The 18,263-nt window shown below is 36.1% G+C and overlaps 1 protein-coding gene across 3 annotated transcripts in view; it reads left to right on the top strand.

The window, feature by feature from the left end:
- Positions 1-18,263, top strand: part of shf (Src homology 2 domain containing F) — a 155,710-nt gene that overhangs the window by 119,738 nt on the left and 17,709 nt on the right. The window contains exon 4 of one of the 3 annotated variants that reach the window (XM_083553043.1): positions 5,155-5,316. The exons of the other annotated variants lie outside the window; for them this stretch is intronic. Within the exon in view, the coding sequence (XP_083409169.1) occupies positions 5,155-5,316 (162 nt within the window). The remainder of the gene's footprint in view (positions 1-5,154; positions 5,317-18,263) is intronic. 3 annotated transcript variants of the gene reach the window in all.

Below are 18,263 nucleotides of genomic sequence, written 5' to 3'. Positions count from 1 at the left end.
GAGTAGAAGGTTTATGAAGGTTGTTTAAATGAAATCTTATTGTTAAAATGCAACTCTGTAATGACACTTTCTAATTAATTTCTTTCAAGTGCTAACTTTGTATGCAAGTACACATAGTCAAGGCTCGTAAAACATTCATAGTTTTAGCATAAAAAATATAGACTAAGTGCATAATGTAACTGTCATAATGTGTCATGGAATGGTGGCGTTTTTATTTATGTTGAATCTTTTAAAAACAGTGGCACTTACACTCAACTCTTAAGCATCGTGTCACTGACATAACAGAAATTCAACAATTTTGAAAAGCCTCCCTTGGTTGTGCTAAAACACCATCTTTTATTTCTATAGGGCTTTTCACATTGGACATTGTATCAAAGCAGCTTTACAGAATGTAATAATAAAAGTTATAAATATAAATATATAAATAACAAAATTATCATCAGATTGCTAATCAGTACAGAGAGAGTAAGGAAAATCAAAAATCTGTGAAATTCTGAGGTAATATTTGATCCCAGTAGTTACATTTTGTATGAGGAGCTGCCTTTTGTATAAATGTGTGATTGACTGAAATAAGCCACAACCAGTGATCTGTTACTGAAGAGCAGGTGTTTTAAAAATGAGACTTGTTGAACTATGACATAAAAAAAAAAAAAAACTAATGTTGATTTTGTCTGGGGAAATACTTTGCTTAGTCTGCCAATCGACATTCATTGGTGTAGTGCCTTGGTACAACTAATCCAGCTCAAATATGGCTTAATACATCCAAATTAAGAATAAAGTTGGCCCAGCCTTAATCTTATTTATCTTTTAGATGTCTGTCTGTTGCTTTTACATTCTTTCCCTCATCCTCCAAAGCACAACATCACAGTATATTATTCACAGTTGCTAATAGCACCCACATCAGGCTGCACAAACTCAGCCAACCTTAAGTCTGTTGACATCAAGCTGTTTTTTTTTCCCTCCCCTTTCTCTTTTTCTGTCAGTGTGTCTTAATTAAGGCTCTGTCAGGCACGGATGAAGGTGTGAAACGGAGTGTGTTCCTCTGCCAACTGTGTCCTACTTCTGCAGTTCAAAAAAAGAAAAGAAAAGAAAAAAGCAGGCTGAAATCAGGACACCATGACTTGAATAGCATTCTCCAGTGAGTTTGGCCGCTAGAGAGTTTTTGAGGAACATGATGCAAGGTATACGCATAATGTGTGTCCCAAATGAAAACAGGCTAGAGATCGGTTCAAAGTAAGGACAGTGTGTCAGAGTGGCCGGGTAATGCTAACTGATCCGCAAGGTTGTGAGCTCAGCCAAAGTTCAGCAGAGTAGTTCACAGTGTGTGTAGCAATACAAGTGCTACACGGATACACAGTTATTAGATGCTGGCTTGTGAACCCCCAACTATGTGTTTCTTGGTTTACAACTACATCTGGATGCAAATCTGTGCTTGGATTATGATTCTAGAAGCGATTTTTGTGTACACTACACTGTATTTTTGTTGTTCCCTGTATGAACATTCTTTACTTTGCTTACGACTTGTTTATAGAGTGCTTTTGCCTCAACTGTATGTTAGTGCATTGTTTAATTTGTGTTTCTTTTGAGTCTTTTCAGGATTGAGATTCTGGAGCTGAAGCATGGATGGAAAAAATATGTGAGGGAAAACAGTTTCCTGAATATATGATGATCTGATTATGTTCATGTTCCCTGATCATGAAGTTTCTAGAATTATATCCATTAAGGTAGTTGATGAAGAAACACAACAATTCATCATATATACAGTATGTATATATATATATATATATATATATATATATATATATATATATATATATATATATATATATATATATATATATATATATATATATATATACAGTACAGACCAAAAGTTTGGACACACCTTGAATTATATACATAACAAAAAAGTGAACTGAAAATATGTCATATTGTAGGTTCTTCAAAGTAGGCATCAAGAGAATGCCAAGAGTGTGTAAAGCAGTAATCTAAGCAAAAGGTGGCTACTTTGAAGAACCTACAATATGACATATTTTCAGTTGTTCCACACTTTTTTGTTATGTATATAATTCCACATGTTAATTCATAGTTTTGATGCCTTCAGTGTGAATCTACAATTTTCATAGTCATAAAAAATAAAGAAAACTCTTTGAATGAGAAGGTGTGTCCAAACTTTTGGTCTGTACTGTATGTATATATATATATATTTCCAGAATTGGGGCTATAATGTTGATGTTTTGAGTTTGACCTCAGATGTATTTTCGTTAGAAACTGCTGGCTAAATGGTCTCCCCTAGAAGTGTGAATAGATCCAACCCTGAGACTTTTTGACCTTATTAATAGATTTTGTGACTCTTTATAGACTTCAGTTTATCTTACTGACAAATCTAGGGACATTTTGAGCAGACGTCATTGACATTTCTGCACTCGATAGACATTTTTAGCTCACTTCATAACTGCCAGTTATATAAAACCTAGAACACAGGGTGAGTTGAAAGATGGCCAGTGTGTAAAGTCTGATCATTTCCCAATTACTCATTTCTAGTTGTAATTTTTACAACCAGTCGCCATTCTTTGTTCTTTCCTAACAACAAAATGTAAGCAAAACGATTTAATCATTATGCAGATTAGTTTATGACAACATCTGGTAGAATCTTGATGCTTTTTTGATGTGGATTAACTACTTTTTCCCGAAAGATTTGGCATTACCTTGTTGAAGACTGGAGTCCTGAAGCTCCTTAATCATAACTGCAAGCTTGCCAACATTGCCAAAACTCAATCCTGCAAAAACACTGATAAACCCACCCCCAAAAAAAACAGGTCTTCAGGCTCAGAGTTGTTTGTTGATATAGTTTTATATGATTTTCCTAACTGCTTACATTTAGGATCAAATGATGGTAAAGACGCTAGCAAGAGTTGAGTAACACTTTACTCCAGTGAGTTTTCTGTGTGACATTGTGTCTACTAGAGAAACGTTAGCTTTGAATTGCTGCCATAATTTTACTTGTTTGGTGCCTCACTGGTGCCTTTATGTTCTCTATGTACCCCAACTGCACTATAGACTTCCCACGACATTAGACGTAATGCCAACAGGCACAATGATGGCTCTAACAAGTTCCTGGAAAGCAGAACCTCGTATTAGTTGGGTGTGAAACACCTCCACTCGATTTCACTTTAGCTTCTGTAGAGAAAAGTTGGGAATGTGACAGTTCATCTTATTAATGTGTCAGCTAGGCTGTGTTACCTTGGCGAATTGACTTCTCATCCTTCCTTAAGGGAGAAACGACCGAGTCTCTCCACTCCCTAAACAATTACTCGCTAATCTGCAGCACCGGATGAGAATTAGCACTTTAATCAGGCCTGTGGCAGCCCTTGGCTTCACCCCGCTACAGAGAAACCTATTATATTAGCTGTCAAAGCCAATGACCTTTCTGTGACTTAGCAACTCGGTCCCGATCTGCCAGCAGGGATGAGATAACGCTGATGCTCCTCTGGCTGTCATCGCAAGCTAGCTGCTCTGTAAGGGTGGCCTTCATGGTCATCACTGAGAGGATGTGATTGGAGAACGCTGACAGTAGAGAACCAGCCTTCACGTCATCTCACTGTAGCTTCATTTATTCGCGAAAGACTGCAATGCAGCTAAGAGTGAGTCACCTCTGTGGCGAAGGACAAGGACGGGTTCATAATTGGGTGTTTGGAGGAGATGTTTTATTAGCTTGTAAAACGCAACGGGAGTCAATGCTGAAGTCAACAAACTAGTCATGTAAATTCTGCTTTTCATCATCCCATGGTGGACACCAGCAATGAAAAGTGATCATATTACATTTATTTCTTTGTGGTTTCTTTTCTAGGGAAAGAATTGAAACTATGAGGACTGCAGGACCGTATTTTTTTTTATTTCTTCATTGTTAGTTTAGATCAGGCTTTTAGTTTTTATACATTTTTGTACATAGAAACAACTCGATTGTAGTTATAAAATATTAGGGGCATTCCCTGAGACCCCACAAGGCCTGTTTGTTGAGCATGTTTTCTAAGTACATTTTTTGGTACCCTTAATAACTTGAGCACTGAACACACTAAATGGTCTGTAAAGGGAAAGATAAAGCCTTTATTAGTACTTCTGATCCAGGTGTGCAATCTGTCCCCTCATGTCTATTCTGAGGAATTCTTCTTGATTTCTGGTCTCTGGTATTACTTTTAAAGTCCTAAAGAGTAATGCTAGCTCTAAAAATAAATACTGGTCAACCCTCCAGTCTTCGTCCCAAAGACTAATTTACCTTTTCTTCCAGGGCCGTTGTTCCTGGAGCCCTTTCTTTCCGTTTCTTACGTTTCCTTTTCCTGTCACTTCCTGTTTTCTCACATCGTACTGTTGTGCCGTTCATCTAACCTTGTTTTAACAACTGACCTACAGTACTTTCCTTTACTCATTCATAATTTCTCTCTTTTCCTTCTCTTCCCTCCCTTATCTTCTTCCTTTCCCCATGTACTCTCTCTCTCTCTCTCTCTCTCTCTCTCTCTCTCTCTCTCTCTCTCTCTCTCTCTCTCTCTCTCTCTCTCCCTCCCTCTCTCTCTCTCTTGCATTTTTATCTTTCTTTTGTAATTGCTGCCCTTTCTGTTGCTTTCTTTGCTTTTCTGTCCATTCTTCAACATGTATTATTTTTGTGCTTTTTTAAAAATCTTTCTTTCTTTCTTTCTTTCTTTCTTTCTTTCTTTCTTTCTTTCTTTCTTTCTTTCTTTTTCTTTCTTTTTTTCTTTCTTTTACTTTTTGCTTTTATTAATCTCTTTCTTTGCTAAAACATTTCTTTCTTGCTTTCTTTTGCTTTTTGCTTTTATTAATGTCTGCTAAAACTTCTTTCTTTTTCTTTCTTTCTTACTTTTACTTTTTGCTTTTATTAATCTTTCTTTGCTGCAACCTTTCTTTCTTCCTTGCATTTTTGCTTTCTTTTGCTTTTTGTCATTTTGCTTTTTGCTTTTTTTCTCTTTGCTAAAACTTTCATTCACTTTTTTGGATTTTTTTTTTTCAATCTGTCTTTGCTTAAACTTTCTTTCTTTCTTTTTTCTTTCTTTCTTTTGCTGTTTGCTTTTTGCTTTTTATACACTCTCTCTCTTCCTCTTTTTCGCTCTCTTTCTCTTCTGTTCTTCTGCCTACCTGCAGTAGAGATTAAAGTGATAAAGGACCTCCCGTGGCCTCCTCCTGTTGGCCAGCTCAGCACTACGTCCCCCCTGGTGGAGGTGGTTGAGGCTCCTCCTGCTCCCCAGCAGGCGTCCCAGCTCTCCCCTGGACAGAGCGCCTCAGGCTGTGAGCAGCACCACCAGGGTGGGTTTGACCCTCAACCTCATCCCTCCATCCCTCCATCTCCAATAACATAGTGAATGGCTGCTTTATTCTGTGAGCATCAACAATAAACTTGGAAAAGAAACAGCTGAACAGTTAAGCGTTGGACCTGCTGAAGTCTATCTGAACCTGTTCTTCTGACATTGTGATTTATTTTGATGTAAGACTGATTGTAGTTTTTTTTTTTCCAATTTATGCTTTAGATTGTGTTTTCTACAGTGGCTTTAAACTCTAAAGGCTTCCTTGGGGGATTTTTGGGATGGTTAGAGGTTAATTAGCTTCTGACAGGTTCTATTTGAAACCTTTTCTGAAAGGGAATCATTGTTCAAGGTACTATACAGAACCTTTAAAGGTTTTCCCAGTAGGGCACAACTTTAAAAAGTGCAAGATTGAATTATTGAGTTCAGTCTGCAAGACAAATTGTAGATTTATATTAATGCACTTAAAAACATATATTGTTGCAGCTATTTCATTGGGAACTAAACACTTTGGGATATGCTGTTATAAGAAACATGAATAGTCAGAAAACAGAATTACATTTAATTACATCATAAAATTCAGGAGCCAATCAAGTTACAGTATGGAATTCCGGCCTTTGCAGAATCTACAGTTTCTGCTAATGACAAAGGTATTTTTAAAGCAAGTTTTTTTTAACTCACTGGATGAAGTAGCTGTGAACATATGTCTCTCGTACAGTCAGATAAAGTTAATGGGCTGCTGTGTGATTAATGTTCTCCTCTGATAGTGAACACCTGCTTCATCTGAAGCAGAAAATCACCAGGCATCGGTGTTACTGAAATCAGCTCATTTAGTTTAATGGTATTTGGCTAACCTGTGTATGGTGTAATTGCAGATAAGAGTGACCCAAGGCGTTTGGTAACATTGTCCCTTATCTGTTTTGTTTTGTTTGGTTTTTTTTGTTGGTTTTTTGTTTTGTTTCAGAGAACATTTGGTATTATTGGTGGAAACTCTGCCACCTTCACTGTAATATGATATTAAACTTCCAGACGGCCCCTCAGTTGTGCTTTGTGCATGCAGGGAAAATATAGTTCCAGCGATTTCCCTCAGGAGATTACAGCCTACTTAGACCCCAGGACACATGATCTGAAACAGTTGTGTACCAGATGTCCTCATTCAAATCCTGTGCAATTTTTTTTCCACATAATATCTTTTCAAAGTTGTATACTGTGAAAAAACTTTTGGTTTGTTAATCGTGGCCTTCATTTGATCTTGCTGTCAAAACCTTACAGTAAAAAAGGAAAAAAAATCCCTTCGAACGCACCGTGTCGTGTCGACCTTGGAGACGACGCTAAATCAAGATTTATACGGCAGAAGGCAATGGAATGGTATCCGTTTCTTTAAATGATGCGTGGGGATTTAAACACGTCAGCTGCCTGTAAGTTAACCTTGATTGATCTGGGCCAAAGGCCAGTTCAAGAGATTAGAAGTAAGTTGATCTACGTCTCTCGAGTACCTCCGAGGAAATATACAGGAGTAGCAGGTTCAGCCAAGGAAGATGATGTGACGGTTTTGTGAATATTGCATTTCTCGACATGTTGAATGGTGACAAACAATTTGTATGTTGCAAATCTTGGATCTTGTCAATATTAATACTGATACTGATAGTTACTTGCTGCATCCATCTGAAGGATTAAACTCAAAATTCGAGATGTCCTACCAAACCAAAACCTAAAAGAAAAACTTAGAATTGCTCTTCAAAGTTCAATTCAGTATGGCTGATAGGGGTGGGCGATATATCGATATAATAATGATATTACGATAAAGAATTTCGTGATAAAAATTTCCAAGATATCGATGGTATGGTGAAGCATTTTGGAAAAAAAATCACTTTCAGTTAACTGAAACTGAATCGTAGTTTAAACTGAAAAAAAAAATGCCTTTGTTTTTTTCTTTTCGTTTTTGTCTTTGTGGGCATGAAAGAAAATAATTGTCGTACTAAGCCTAACTGTTCCTTAAATCACTAATAATTTGTCACAGTTTGTGAGCTAAAATATATATTCTGTATTATAGAAATGTCCTCAAGTATCCTGATATTGTATTTCTTTTATATCAAAAAGCCTAATGGCTGCTTACATCCTCAAATAAGTTATACTGTATAGGCAATTATTTGCTTTAGCTTTATCAAAACATGGACATAGTTTTTATCTGTAACACTGACTCATTATTTCAAGAAGGAAAATACACATTACATTTGTCACAGTTACCTAGCTAGCTTGTTGCTAATAATAATAAAACGAACAAAAGTACAAATTCATTGAACTTGAAAGTGACGCCATTTCCAGCTCCAGGTTTGCATTTCCTTTGTACGTTGAAGGCACTTGGCTAGATGGTTTTAGTTAATGAAGTTTATCTGCTAGCTAGATTACCTTGTAGTTATCTTGAAACATGTAGATTTGCAGTGGAGAAAAGTGATTTATTTGGAATCCCTTTTTAGTATTAGCATAAAAATTTTAGGAACTATATACTGAGCAAAAGCTGTTCATTTGCTATCATTTATTTTTAGTAATTTATTTTGTAGCCCAAGTCAATGTTTGCTCCAGTATCATTACCAGGGTGTCTCTATTCTTGGTAGGATGCACAGGCAGATGATATACTGTAATCCTAAAATAAAAATAAGGTGTTATATATGTTAGCTTTTTATTTTGCCAATAAAGCTTCTGCAGTTGTTTTTAAAATGTTCCCTTTTTTATTAATTTAGCAGGATTACAACATCAAGCACTTCTGATAGAATAAAGTTTTTTGATACAACAGGCCAGGGAAGGCTTGCAGTGCTACAGAAACACATCTCCTCTAACCCTCATTTGACTCCAGGCTTTTTATAGCACCGATCATTCTGTTATGGTCAGGTGTGAAATAAACATGCTTGGTGAGTCAGTGCCAGACATGAATTTCTCTCAGATGAGCAGCTGTGAAATGCTTTCCTCCAAATGGATAATTGTAGCTATCAGTTATAGTGGATTTATAATAGCGGATCAAATAATGGAATCAACCTCCAGGTCAAATTTGTGGTCTGGCTAGATTGGACAGTATTATTTTCTCACCATGCCCCCTGTTGTGAAATATTTGTGTATGCTAATGGTGATAAATCTTTCGCATTTGGGAAATGAAGGTCTATCACAGGTTGAGGATATTTACAGTGGATTGGGAAAGTATCAGACCCCCTTAGCTTTTTTTTTTGTTTTGTGATGTTGCAGCCTCTTCAATACTACAATCGTTCAAACTGATTTTTTTTCTCATTAAACAGAACTCTAGAAATGTCTATACATATGTTTTGTATAAGTTTTTTTTTAATGTAACGTACATAAGTATTCAAATTCTTTACTCAGTATTCGGTTGAAGCACCTTTGCAACAATTACAGCCTTGAGGAACACCTGGATTGAGAGATCTTTCCGCCAATCTTCATGGCAAATCCTTTCAAGCTGGGTCAGGTTGGATGGGGACCGTTGGTGGACAGCCACTTTCAGGTTTCTCGTGAGATGTTCAGTAGGGTTCAAATCAGGGCTCTGGCTGGGCCACTCTAGGACTTTCACAAAGTTGTCCCTAAGCCACTCATGTGTTGTGTTTTATTGACAGTGTGCTGAGGATTGTTGTCATGTAGAAAAGCGAACCTTCAGCCCCGCTGAGGTCCTGAGTTCCGTGGAACAGGTTGTTTTGAGGATATCTCTGTACTTTAAACAAAAACAAAGAAATATTCAAGAGACAACTATTGTGAGACCGGTTTCACCTTTTCCTCAGTAGATGCAGTCATTAGTATAACATGATTTTAATTTCAGAACATTAGTTGGCAGGACAGGAATTACATCTGCATATGAATAGGAGACGATACCTTTGTTTGGCTGCGATGAAAAGCTCGAGTCCTTTGTTTCCTAACACACGTTAATTGTCCAGAATTTTATTCTTTCACCGTCATCTCTCAGACATTTCTCTGTATACCTGGAGCTATTGTTTAAATCTGAAATCTGTAAAGGTTTGCTTTTTCAGATTTATTACACTGCCCGTTGTTTTGGATGCAGAAAAAATTAATTCAGCCAAGATTTCAGTTTCATCCTGAGTACCAAAAATGATATTAGAATTTGTGCACTTGTCTGAATACGTCACTTGAAATGTGGAATAAATTCATGAGGTAAAGTGTTTTTTTTTTTTTTTTTTGTAAGATGTGACCCGCATAGCAATGAGATGGTGACTTGTTAATCATGATCTCAGTCAGACAGGGAATACTTAATTGCAGGCCAGTAGCACTGCGATGAATTACAGATGCCCTTCCCTACTGAGTAGTGCACTGCTATGATGGAAGCACCATTAGTAAATGAGAATTAATTAGAAGGCTTAATAAGGAAATGTGCTCATGGATGCCTGGTCCATATTACGCTGTGTCGTAATGTATGGTGTAAATGTCAAATAAGAAGCGTGGATGTTTATGCATGTGTGTTAGGGGTTACATGGCCACTACTTGTGTCTTAACTTGTCTTGGTGTCATGGTGTCTCACCACCATGTTCAACTCCAGCTTTAGTAGCTTTCGAAACGTAGTCTGGAACAGCATCAAGGAGCTGCCATGCTGAGATATCGCCTTTTATTGGCTGTGGAAAGACGTTTACTTTCTGGTTTGCTCAGCATAAATGGTGAGGGACTTTAGCACTTCCTCAACATTTATCACTGTACAAGGTTTTTTTATGTTAGGAAATCCAGTGGTTTACATAAGCATCACTCCAGACATAAGACACTTGCACAGCGTCTCATTTCCTTCCTAAGTTTAAAGTCAGGGCACAGCTAATCACATGACTTTTAAAGAGAATGTCAACCACTATAGAAGATATACTGTTTTTAAGCAAGTGGTGGAATTTTGTTTCTAACAAATGAACTGACCCTGATACGTTTTTGACCCTAAAATTGTTATATTGTCTTTAAAAGCCGAACAAGGGGAATATGAAAATAAAAGTTGACCTTTTTAATAGAATATAAATACTTAAATACTATAATAACATTCTTAATAGCACAGTGCTGTTGAGTTCTCGGATTGGTCAGAAAGTGGCCACGAGAAGGACATCTTTGGAAGCAGTCTGTGCTGCAGTGGTGGATGAAGTACACAAACCATGTATTTGAGTTAAGTAGAGATTTACTCTGTGATATATGACTCTAGTGAAAGTGCTGCCTTTAAACGTTCACTTCAGTAAGTACTAAAGTATTTGCCTTCAAATGTACTTAAGTATCCAAAGTATTATGATTTATTATGACTTTAATGTTCCTGTTATAATTTTTGCCACAAAACTTGTTGCTTAATCACTCAGTTTATTTGAAAAGATTAATGTGACTCTCAGCACAACAATCTGTTAATAGAATAATATTAATGAGTCAAACACTGATATCTATTAAAATGATCATGAGCCCAGAACCATCATTTATTCCTCTCAAAATGATCTGCTTTTTGTCAAACTGATGCTGAAATATACGTTGAGTAGATACCACCAAGCGACAATCAAAATAAGTTCGATTGGCCCTGATTGGTGGCTTGCTGCGTACATAACCAGTTAAGTGGTCGTCCACTCATAAATTAAAAGGAACGACTGATTTCGAATTCGTAACAAATTACATTTACTTCAATACTGCCCAAAAACTGCTCTAGTGCTTTGTAACAGTCATGGCTATAGCTGTGACTTCCTGTCTAATGCATTGCTTTCGATGATTAAAATTCAAGACAGAGAAACTAGAGAGGACAGAAAGGGAATGATTGTTTCCAGGCATTATTTAATGCAGTCACACTAACAAACTTGTTTCACAACCATTCCACAACATAAAATGTATCTGGAAATAGATACAATTTCATTGTGTCATTAATTAATAATTAGAGAACTTTTAAACTTTGGTAAATGTGGTATAAGTGGAATAAACCAGTTTAGGGTGGACTTTTAGTAAGAATAAATTATCCTTTCAGATTATTTTCTTATTGCAGCACTATATGTTGTATTTACAAGACAAATAAATATGGGGAAAATATTCTGAGGGGAATTTTCAGAGGGATTTGGATTGTTGCAGACTAAAGAGGGATAACAATGAATGTAAACGTAATTCCATCCGATCCAATCTAAATATGGATTGTTTTTAAAAATGTCTTCCTTGAAGTAAATCGTTTAGGTAAATATGTATAAAATTTGCAACAGATAGATAAAGTATAATACTCCCTAATCCCTATATTAAACATTTAATCAGTGTAATTATAATCCAAGTTAGCATCATGCTTTTTCTTCTACTTTTAGTTCTTTTCCTAAGCTAAGCCCGATTCTTGCACTGACCATGAGAAAAATAGGAAATATGGAATACAGAACATCAACTGATGACCCTTATCCTCTTTATTCGGCCACATAATTGATTTGACATTTGAGCTGAATCCATTAAGTCTCTCCATCAGTTTTCATCCCTGACTTGGAAAGATACTGCAGACGGCCACGTGATTTCAATACCCGACCTCTGTGTTATCGTTTCCCACCACTGTGCAGGCTCATCCTGAAAGATGGCCCTGGTGGGAGGAGCTTCCAACCATTCTTCATTCTTTTGACTGGCAGTGTGATCTGATAAAGGGATTTCATTTCCTCTCAGTCACTTACACTTGACACCTTAAATAAACAGACTCCTACACAGACTCCCACAACAGACTCCCACAACAAATGCTCACTAATCCTACTTTCCAGTAGATTCCTCTCCTTTTTTGAGCATATCATTCAATATTTCTCTGCGGCTCAAACAGACTGTCGATCTTTCACTTCTATCCTGAAACTCGTTGCAATCTTCAGTCATTTCCTCTGTTTGGCTGCCTCTGTGGGATCAGGAGGAAATATGTCTCTCTGTGAAATATCACATAAGTGTAATATCAACGTTGCTTCAGCTGTTGTCACCGAAATGATGCCAATCTCTCAAGCAGTTGTCTTGCCAACAGAAGTTCTGGTGTGGTTTGGGGGGCATAAGTAGAATGAAAAAGAAGACTCTGGAGAGAAAATAGAATGAAGACTCCAGATTTAAGTGTTTTCAGGGATGGTTGACATGGGAGGGGGTGCATTGGAGGAATGAGAACACTGAAGTGTCAGGGAACGCTGAAATTGAGAGCGAGACGAAGAATGAAAACAGTGAACTGCCTTGTCTGCGTCTAAATCCTCGTCACAGATCGAGTGCTTCAATGCGTTTAAAGCCGCTTTTCTTATAAGCCTGATATGAAGATGGTCATTCACTCTTGTGTTTTCATTATGCTTGAGATTTATGAGGTCATCCTGCTGGCAAGCTGTAAATCGAAAGCAAACAAGTTTGTACGCTGCAAACTCGGTGCTGAAATGCCACCTCACAGCATGCAGACGTAGCCTTGATTTTTTTATTTTATATATATATATAAAATAAATACCTGAAATACCTAACTTGGTATGTGGTGGCCTGGGAAAACTCTTCAGACGGTCAAATACGTTTTATTTATTCATTTATTTTTTTACCAAATAAAGCCTTCTACTGTGAACTAAAGGTTTTATTAAAAATCCAAGATTGAAAACTTTAAAATAGGAGATGATTTTCCCTTTGAAGATCAGCATTATGCAATGTAGGCCTCATAACTTGTGGTAAAACTCATGCATTGTAATTAAACACAAACTTCTTTTCAACGATAGGAGCATATTTGTTGAATGGTGTTTTTGGGATAATCTGAAGGCGCAGGTGCATTACAGATATTTTGCTGGCCAGTACTGGGTTTATTACTGAATTGATTTCAATTATGTCCTATATTAGGCTTCAGCAAGTAGCAAATGCAACAACTTAATAAAATCTTGAGAAAAGCAAACAACAAGCAAGCTTTAGATATTTTTGGAAGCCTTTTTTTTTTTTTTTGTTAAACTGGCTACTTACACACTTTGATATTATCATAGATATTATCAAAGATTGGTGAGTAAATATGGAAAAAAATAAATCAATAAATAAAAACCAATGTTTTTGTAGCTGTTTTTGTAAATATTGTGGTGATAGATAGATAGATAGATAGATAGATAGATAGATAGATAGATAGATAGATAGATAGATAGATAGATAGATAGACAGACAGACAGACAGACAGACAGACAGACAGACAGACAGACAGACAGACAGACAGACAGACAGACAGACAGACAGACAGACAGACTTTTTTCAGAGTTCAGCCACATAGTTGTTCTTTTCCCAGACTGGCACACATTTCCAATATTATTCATTTCAATACTTGATTTTAGACACCTACAACAGGTCTGGTCTTAGCTTTAGATGCTTTGCCCAGTATATTTCTTGTATATTTCTTGTATATAGAAATCCACAAAATGGCAGTTAACTGAAAAAGTTACACCAGACTCCCCCGCAAATACTAGAAGTTTGGGTTTTGAGACTGGGGAGGAGTCAGGAGGAGATTCTCTTTAAAGGTGGTTAGGGATCTGGAAGTATGACCTGCTCACTTGGAGCCAAATACTCAACGTAATGAGCTGCTTTGCTATTTCACTCTCCTCTGGAGGCTTTCTAAAGGTTCACTCTCCGTCTATTTATAGGGACATTTTAATTTAATTTAAAGTCACTGTAATTATGGACTTTTGCTTGGGAACAAATATGACAAAGTCAAGTTTGATGACTTTCAAATTTGTATAATTAATTAATGGCTTTGCAATGGCTTTGTTCACTTTTAAATGAACAATTCCTTAATCCTTAATTGAGAAACTCAAAAAGCATTTACACATTAGTCCATAAAAAGAGACATTTGATGTAGTCTTTTGGAAAAAAGTTTGTTAGATGCAAGAATTAATGGTCAAATCTTTATCCTTTTGTCAATTTTTTTACGATAAGATTGAGTGTTTGATTACTATGGTGGGTCACTGGACAAGTCCTAGTTCTGTCAGAATGAATAACCGGGGGTCCAATTATTTTAGGCCAGTTTGGACAAAATGTGTAAGTGGAAGATATACATTTTGTTGGGCCTATTGGTATTACATTTATTTGTCTTTACAAAGTGATTGTAGCTTGTTAGGAAAAATGTTGTGCAGTCTGTAGCCAGTAACCAATGTTATCTAGCTTATTAGTGACATGAAATGAATGATGACTCTGTTATTAACTTAGTCAATAAACTGTTTTCTATTCACCTTTTGTCTGCATCCTTTGTTATTATGAGCATGCCTTATAGTGCTGTTAATCTTTAGATATTCTACAATGTAGTATTGTGGAGCAGAATAATGGATTATTATTAAATGGATGATTTGCATGTAGTAACGCTGGTTCAAGTAAAGAGGACTCCATTCTGAAAAAGTCTTCTTACATGGTGCAATGAATGCATGCTAATTATATTTGGTGGCTTTTTCCAAGTATTTAACCATAATTTTGTCTGTGAATTTTGATAAAATATTAAGTAAATATCATATTATATATTTTTTATAATTGTGTATAAGACTATATGTAATATAATATAATATAAAAAAAAAGTGGTTAACATGTTGAATCAGGAGGTCTGGAATTTAAATCCTAGCCACACCAAGCTATCACTGCTGGGGTTTTGATCAAGGCCCTTAACCCTTGTAAGTTTTCTAGATAAGGACCGCTGCCAAATTCTGTAAATGTTTAAAAATACCGTCTATACAGTCACTATTGTTACACCGTTTTACACAATTATTTTCTGTTAAACAGACAAACATTAAAGTCTACCTTAACAAAAAATGTTATTCTCTTTGATAATCTGTAAAACTCTAAATAATACCAGAATTAATGTCATTTTCAGTTGTCTACATCTCATCTTGTGCCGTGGAACAGACTATGATTTAAATACGACTATTTTCACAGCATTTGCGTTTCTGCTGTTGAAGGAGCTCTAAACTCCAAAACGATGGCATGTTAAATATCATTTGTATTTAGTCAAGTGCCGACATCGCCTTGTTTTTTTTTATGTTCAACAGATTTGCAAATCTATTTTGAGGCCACTAATACATTAAACAAAGCTTGATTTGCTTTTCTAGCAAATGAAGCTATGCTATCTAACAAAAAAGTGTGTGGACAAAATGACCAGATGATATTAGATGATATTAGATTAGATTAGATTAGATTAGATTAGATTCAAATTTATTGTCATTGTGCAGGGTACATGTACAGAGCCAATGAAATGCAGTTAGCATCTAACCAGAAGTGCATAGATATTGTTTATTGTATATATTATATTTAGTTTATTTATATTTAATTTTATATTTATTTCGTTTTAACACTGTAAGAGACTGCAACCGGTAAATGAAGTTCAATCCAGTGACAGATTGACAGGAGACTTCATTCTGTTAGTTATTTTCCTCATTCTTTTCTTGTCCCGTTCTCACCCATACACACATAAGAAGTCTATTATGCCTATTATGTTCCTATTGTGACTTGACATTTATGACAGCACTGATACACAGAAAACACTTTTGCCAGCATGTTTCCATAGCAACTAACCGTTTACTATGAAAAAAAGCACTTGAATGACTCTATGAAAACCAGGAGTGCCTGTCGGTCTCGCAGCTTCATACGTTTTCACTGTACAGCTGTCACCTACACATTAGAGGCTATTAAAAATGTACACGTGCCATTTCCTTTTGTGAATAATCTGCCCGTGTAATGCTTTAATGCTTTTTATTAAGCAGCATAGACGGGGCATATTGTAAATTAAGGTGAATTCAGATGCTGCACTTAGCTACAAGCTTTAGACTGTCACATAGTGACTGATCAGGAAGGGACAAAACACTTGGTGTGTGCTGTTACAGATTTCTTATTGATCAGCACAGCCTAAAGTGTTTAATTTCTCTTTTTTTCAATATTTGACATTTTGCTTTTTAACAATCTACTGCAGGGGTCCCCAAACCTTTTTCTTCGAGGGCCACAATTTATCTTCTCTTTAATGAAGGGCCGGGTCGGTCTGTAACAAACAATTGCATTTGTCTGGAATGACTACCAGTACTAGTATTTAGATTTTTAATTAAATTGATTATGATAATTTTATTCTGTCTCCTAAGGCTAGATTAGGTTAATATTTTGTTCTGCATCGTACAGACAAATGAGCATTTGTTTTTAAGAGATATAAAAGACTCAAAGAGCATTATTACTATCAAAATCACAATTTCTAATATACATTGCTATTGAAATCAAAACATTTACTTACTTATGCATACCTGCCAAAAAATCCAATATTTTTTTATGGAGCCTGGATAAAAAAAAAAAAAAAAAAACACTCCATGTAAAATAGTACTGAACTTTATATATAAAAAAAAAAAGTACTGGATCATGAAAATATGCTAAAGGAAATAAATAAATGTTATGTAAATACATAAATACACAAAAAATATATATATAACGCTTTCCGTGCAGTGCGCGCTCTCACGTGTAAAAACAAACACCACGTTACGTCAGTGATTAGCCTCTAGAGGCCGCTCTCGCAATGACAGCGGTCCAGAAGCCGGAAAAACTATCGCCATGGATTTTTGCCGATGGACGATAGTTTCAGCAATAAGTGACTCGAACTCTATAAATAATTAAGGCAAATTTTAGCCATCCTTTATTATCAAATACAGATATAATGTGAGTAAAACATATATTTTAAATTAAACTTTTAAACTATGGCTCTGGCATTGTTCAGAGGGCAGTTCCAAATGTGAGGTAGCGGCTATAGTTTAGGGACCCCTGATCTATTGTATAGCTCCTGTTATCACTTATGTTATAAAAGCTTTAAACAGTAATTCCTTCATCAGCTCGTTAATAATAAATAAGCACTTCCTTATTGAAAGCTTCATCACACATCGTAACAATCCTGTTTTGTAAAATAGTGCATTCGTTTCTGATTATTTGCTAATAATAAATTTTTGCTCTTACACTACAATTGTACTCGATTGTGGACATTAGCATAAACCTTATACAAAATGAGTCAACGTCTTTCGTCCAATTCGATTCAATAATTCAACAGGCCTACAGAATGTCGCTACATGCTCTCATGCTGTGGATAAACTGTTTGTACTGCTTGAAATGATTAATGTCCCTTTTTTTTCGATTTGCACAAGATCAGGGTCAAATAATTTTGTGCATAAAAACTTCATTTTCCAGAACCCTTTTTCCCGGATTATGATATAGAGCTCAGTTGAAGATGCTCGAGGTAAACAGATCCTCTTTTTGACATTGTGTGAGGATGTGATGCAAGACGGTATTTGCCACAAGGCTGAACATAGATTAGGTGCTGTATGGATCTTGAGAGCCATTTAAAGTAATTACAGTGATAGAGAGAAGAGAGAGTCAGATTGCTAGTATACGTCCTGGTGAACAAGACACATCAGTAAGCGTATAAGAATTAAAAGTCTGGCATAACACACACACACACACTGCAGTGTGTAGGGAAGAGGAAGTGAAGTGACTTTGTGTGAATACGATCTTCTCTTTGAAGACCGCACATGGCAGACATTATAGCGACAAGAGGCTGACAACCATTTTAATCTGTGGCTGCAGGCACTTCCTGTGACCTGTGACCCCTGACCTGTAAAGCTGCATAAGTTGCTTTAAGTGTGACTGCAAGAAAATGCAGACTTTTCGGCTATTAACAGAAACAGGATCTCGCCTAAAACAATTAATACCCGTTTGCAAAACCATATGCGGATTTTCTTCTGATTTATGGTGTGATGATTTGAGAATGAGATTTCAGTCTTTAGAATAAAGAGAGGCTGGTGAGAGAACAGCTCGTAATAGCTCCTTTAATGTAAGCAAAAAAAAGGAAGTAGCTATAAATTGTTTTTAAAAATGGGATTAATGATATAGATCAAAATGGGTCTGGTAAATAAAATGGCAGTAAATATACCCGGCAAAAGTGCGATCGGATTCATTGCATACAAAAAAAGAGTAATTTGAATAAATCATTTTACACAGAAACACTGT

This window comes from Silurus aristotelis (assembly GCF_946808225.1).
Source record: "Silurus aristotelis genome assembly, chromosome: 10".
Taxonomy (NCBI): Eukaryota; Metazoa; Chordata; class Actinopteri; order Siluriformes; family Siluridae; genus Silurus; species Silurus aristotelis.
Note: the sequence above shows the minus strand (reverse complement) of the source record. Positions and strands in the feature narration are given on the sequence as shown.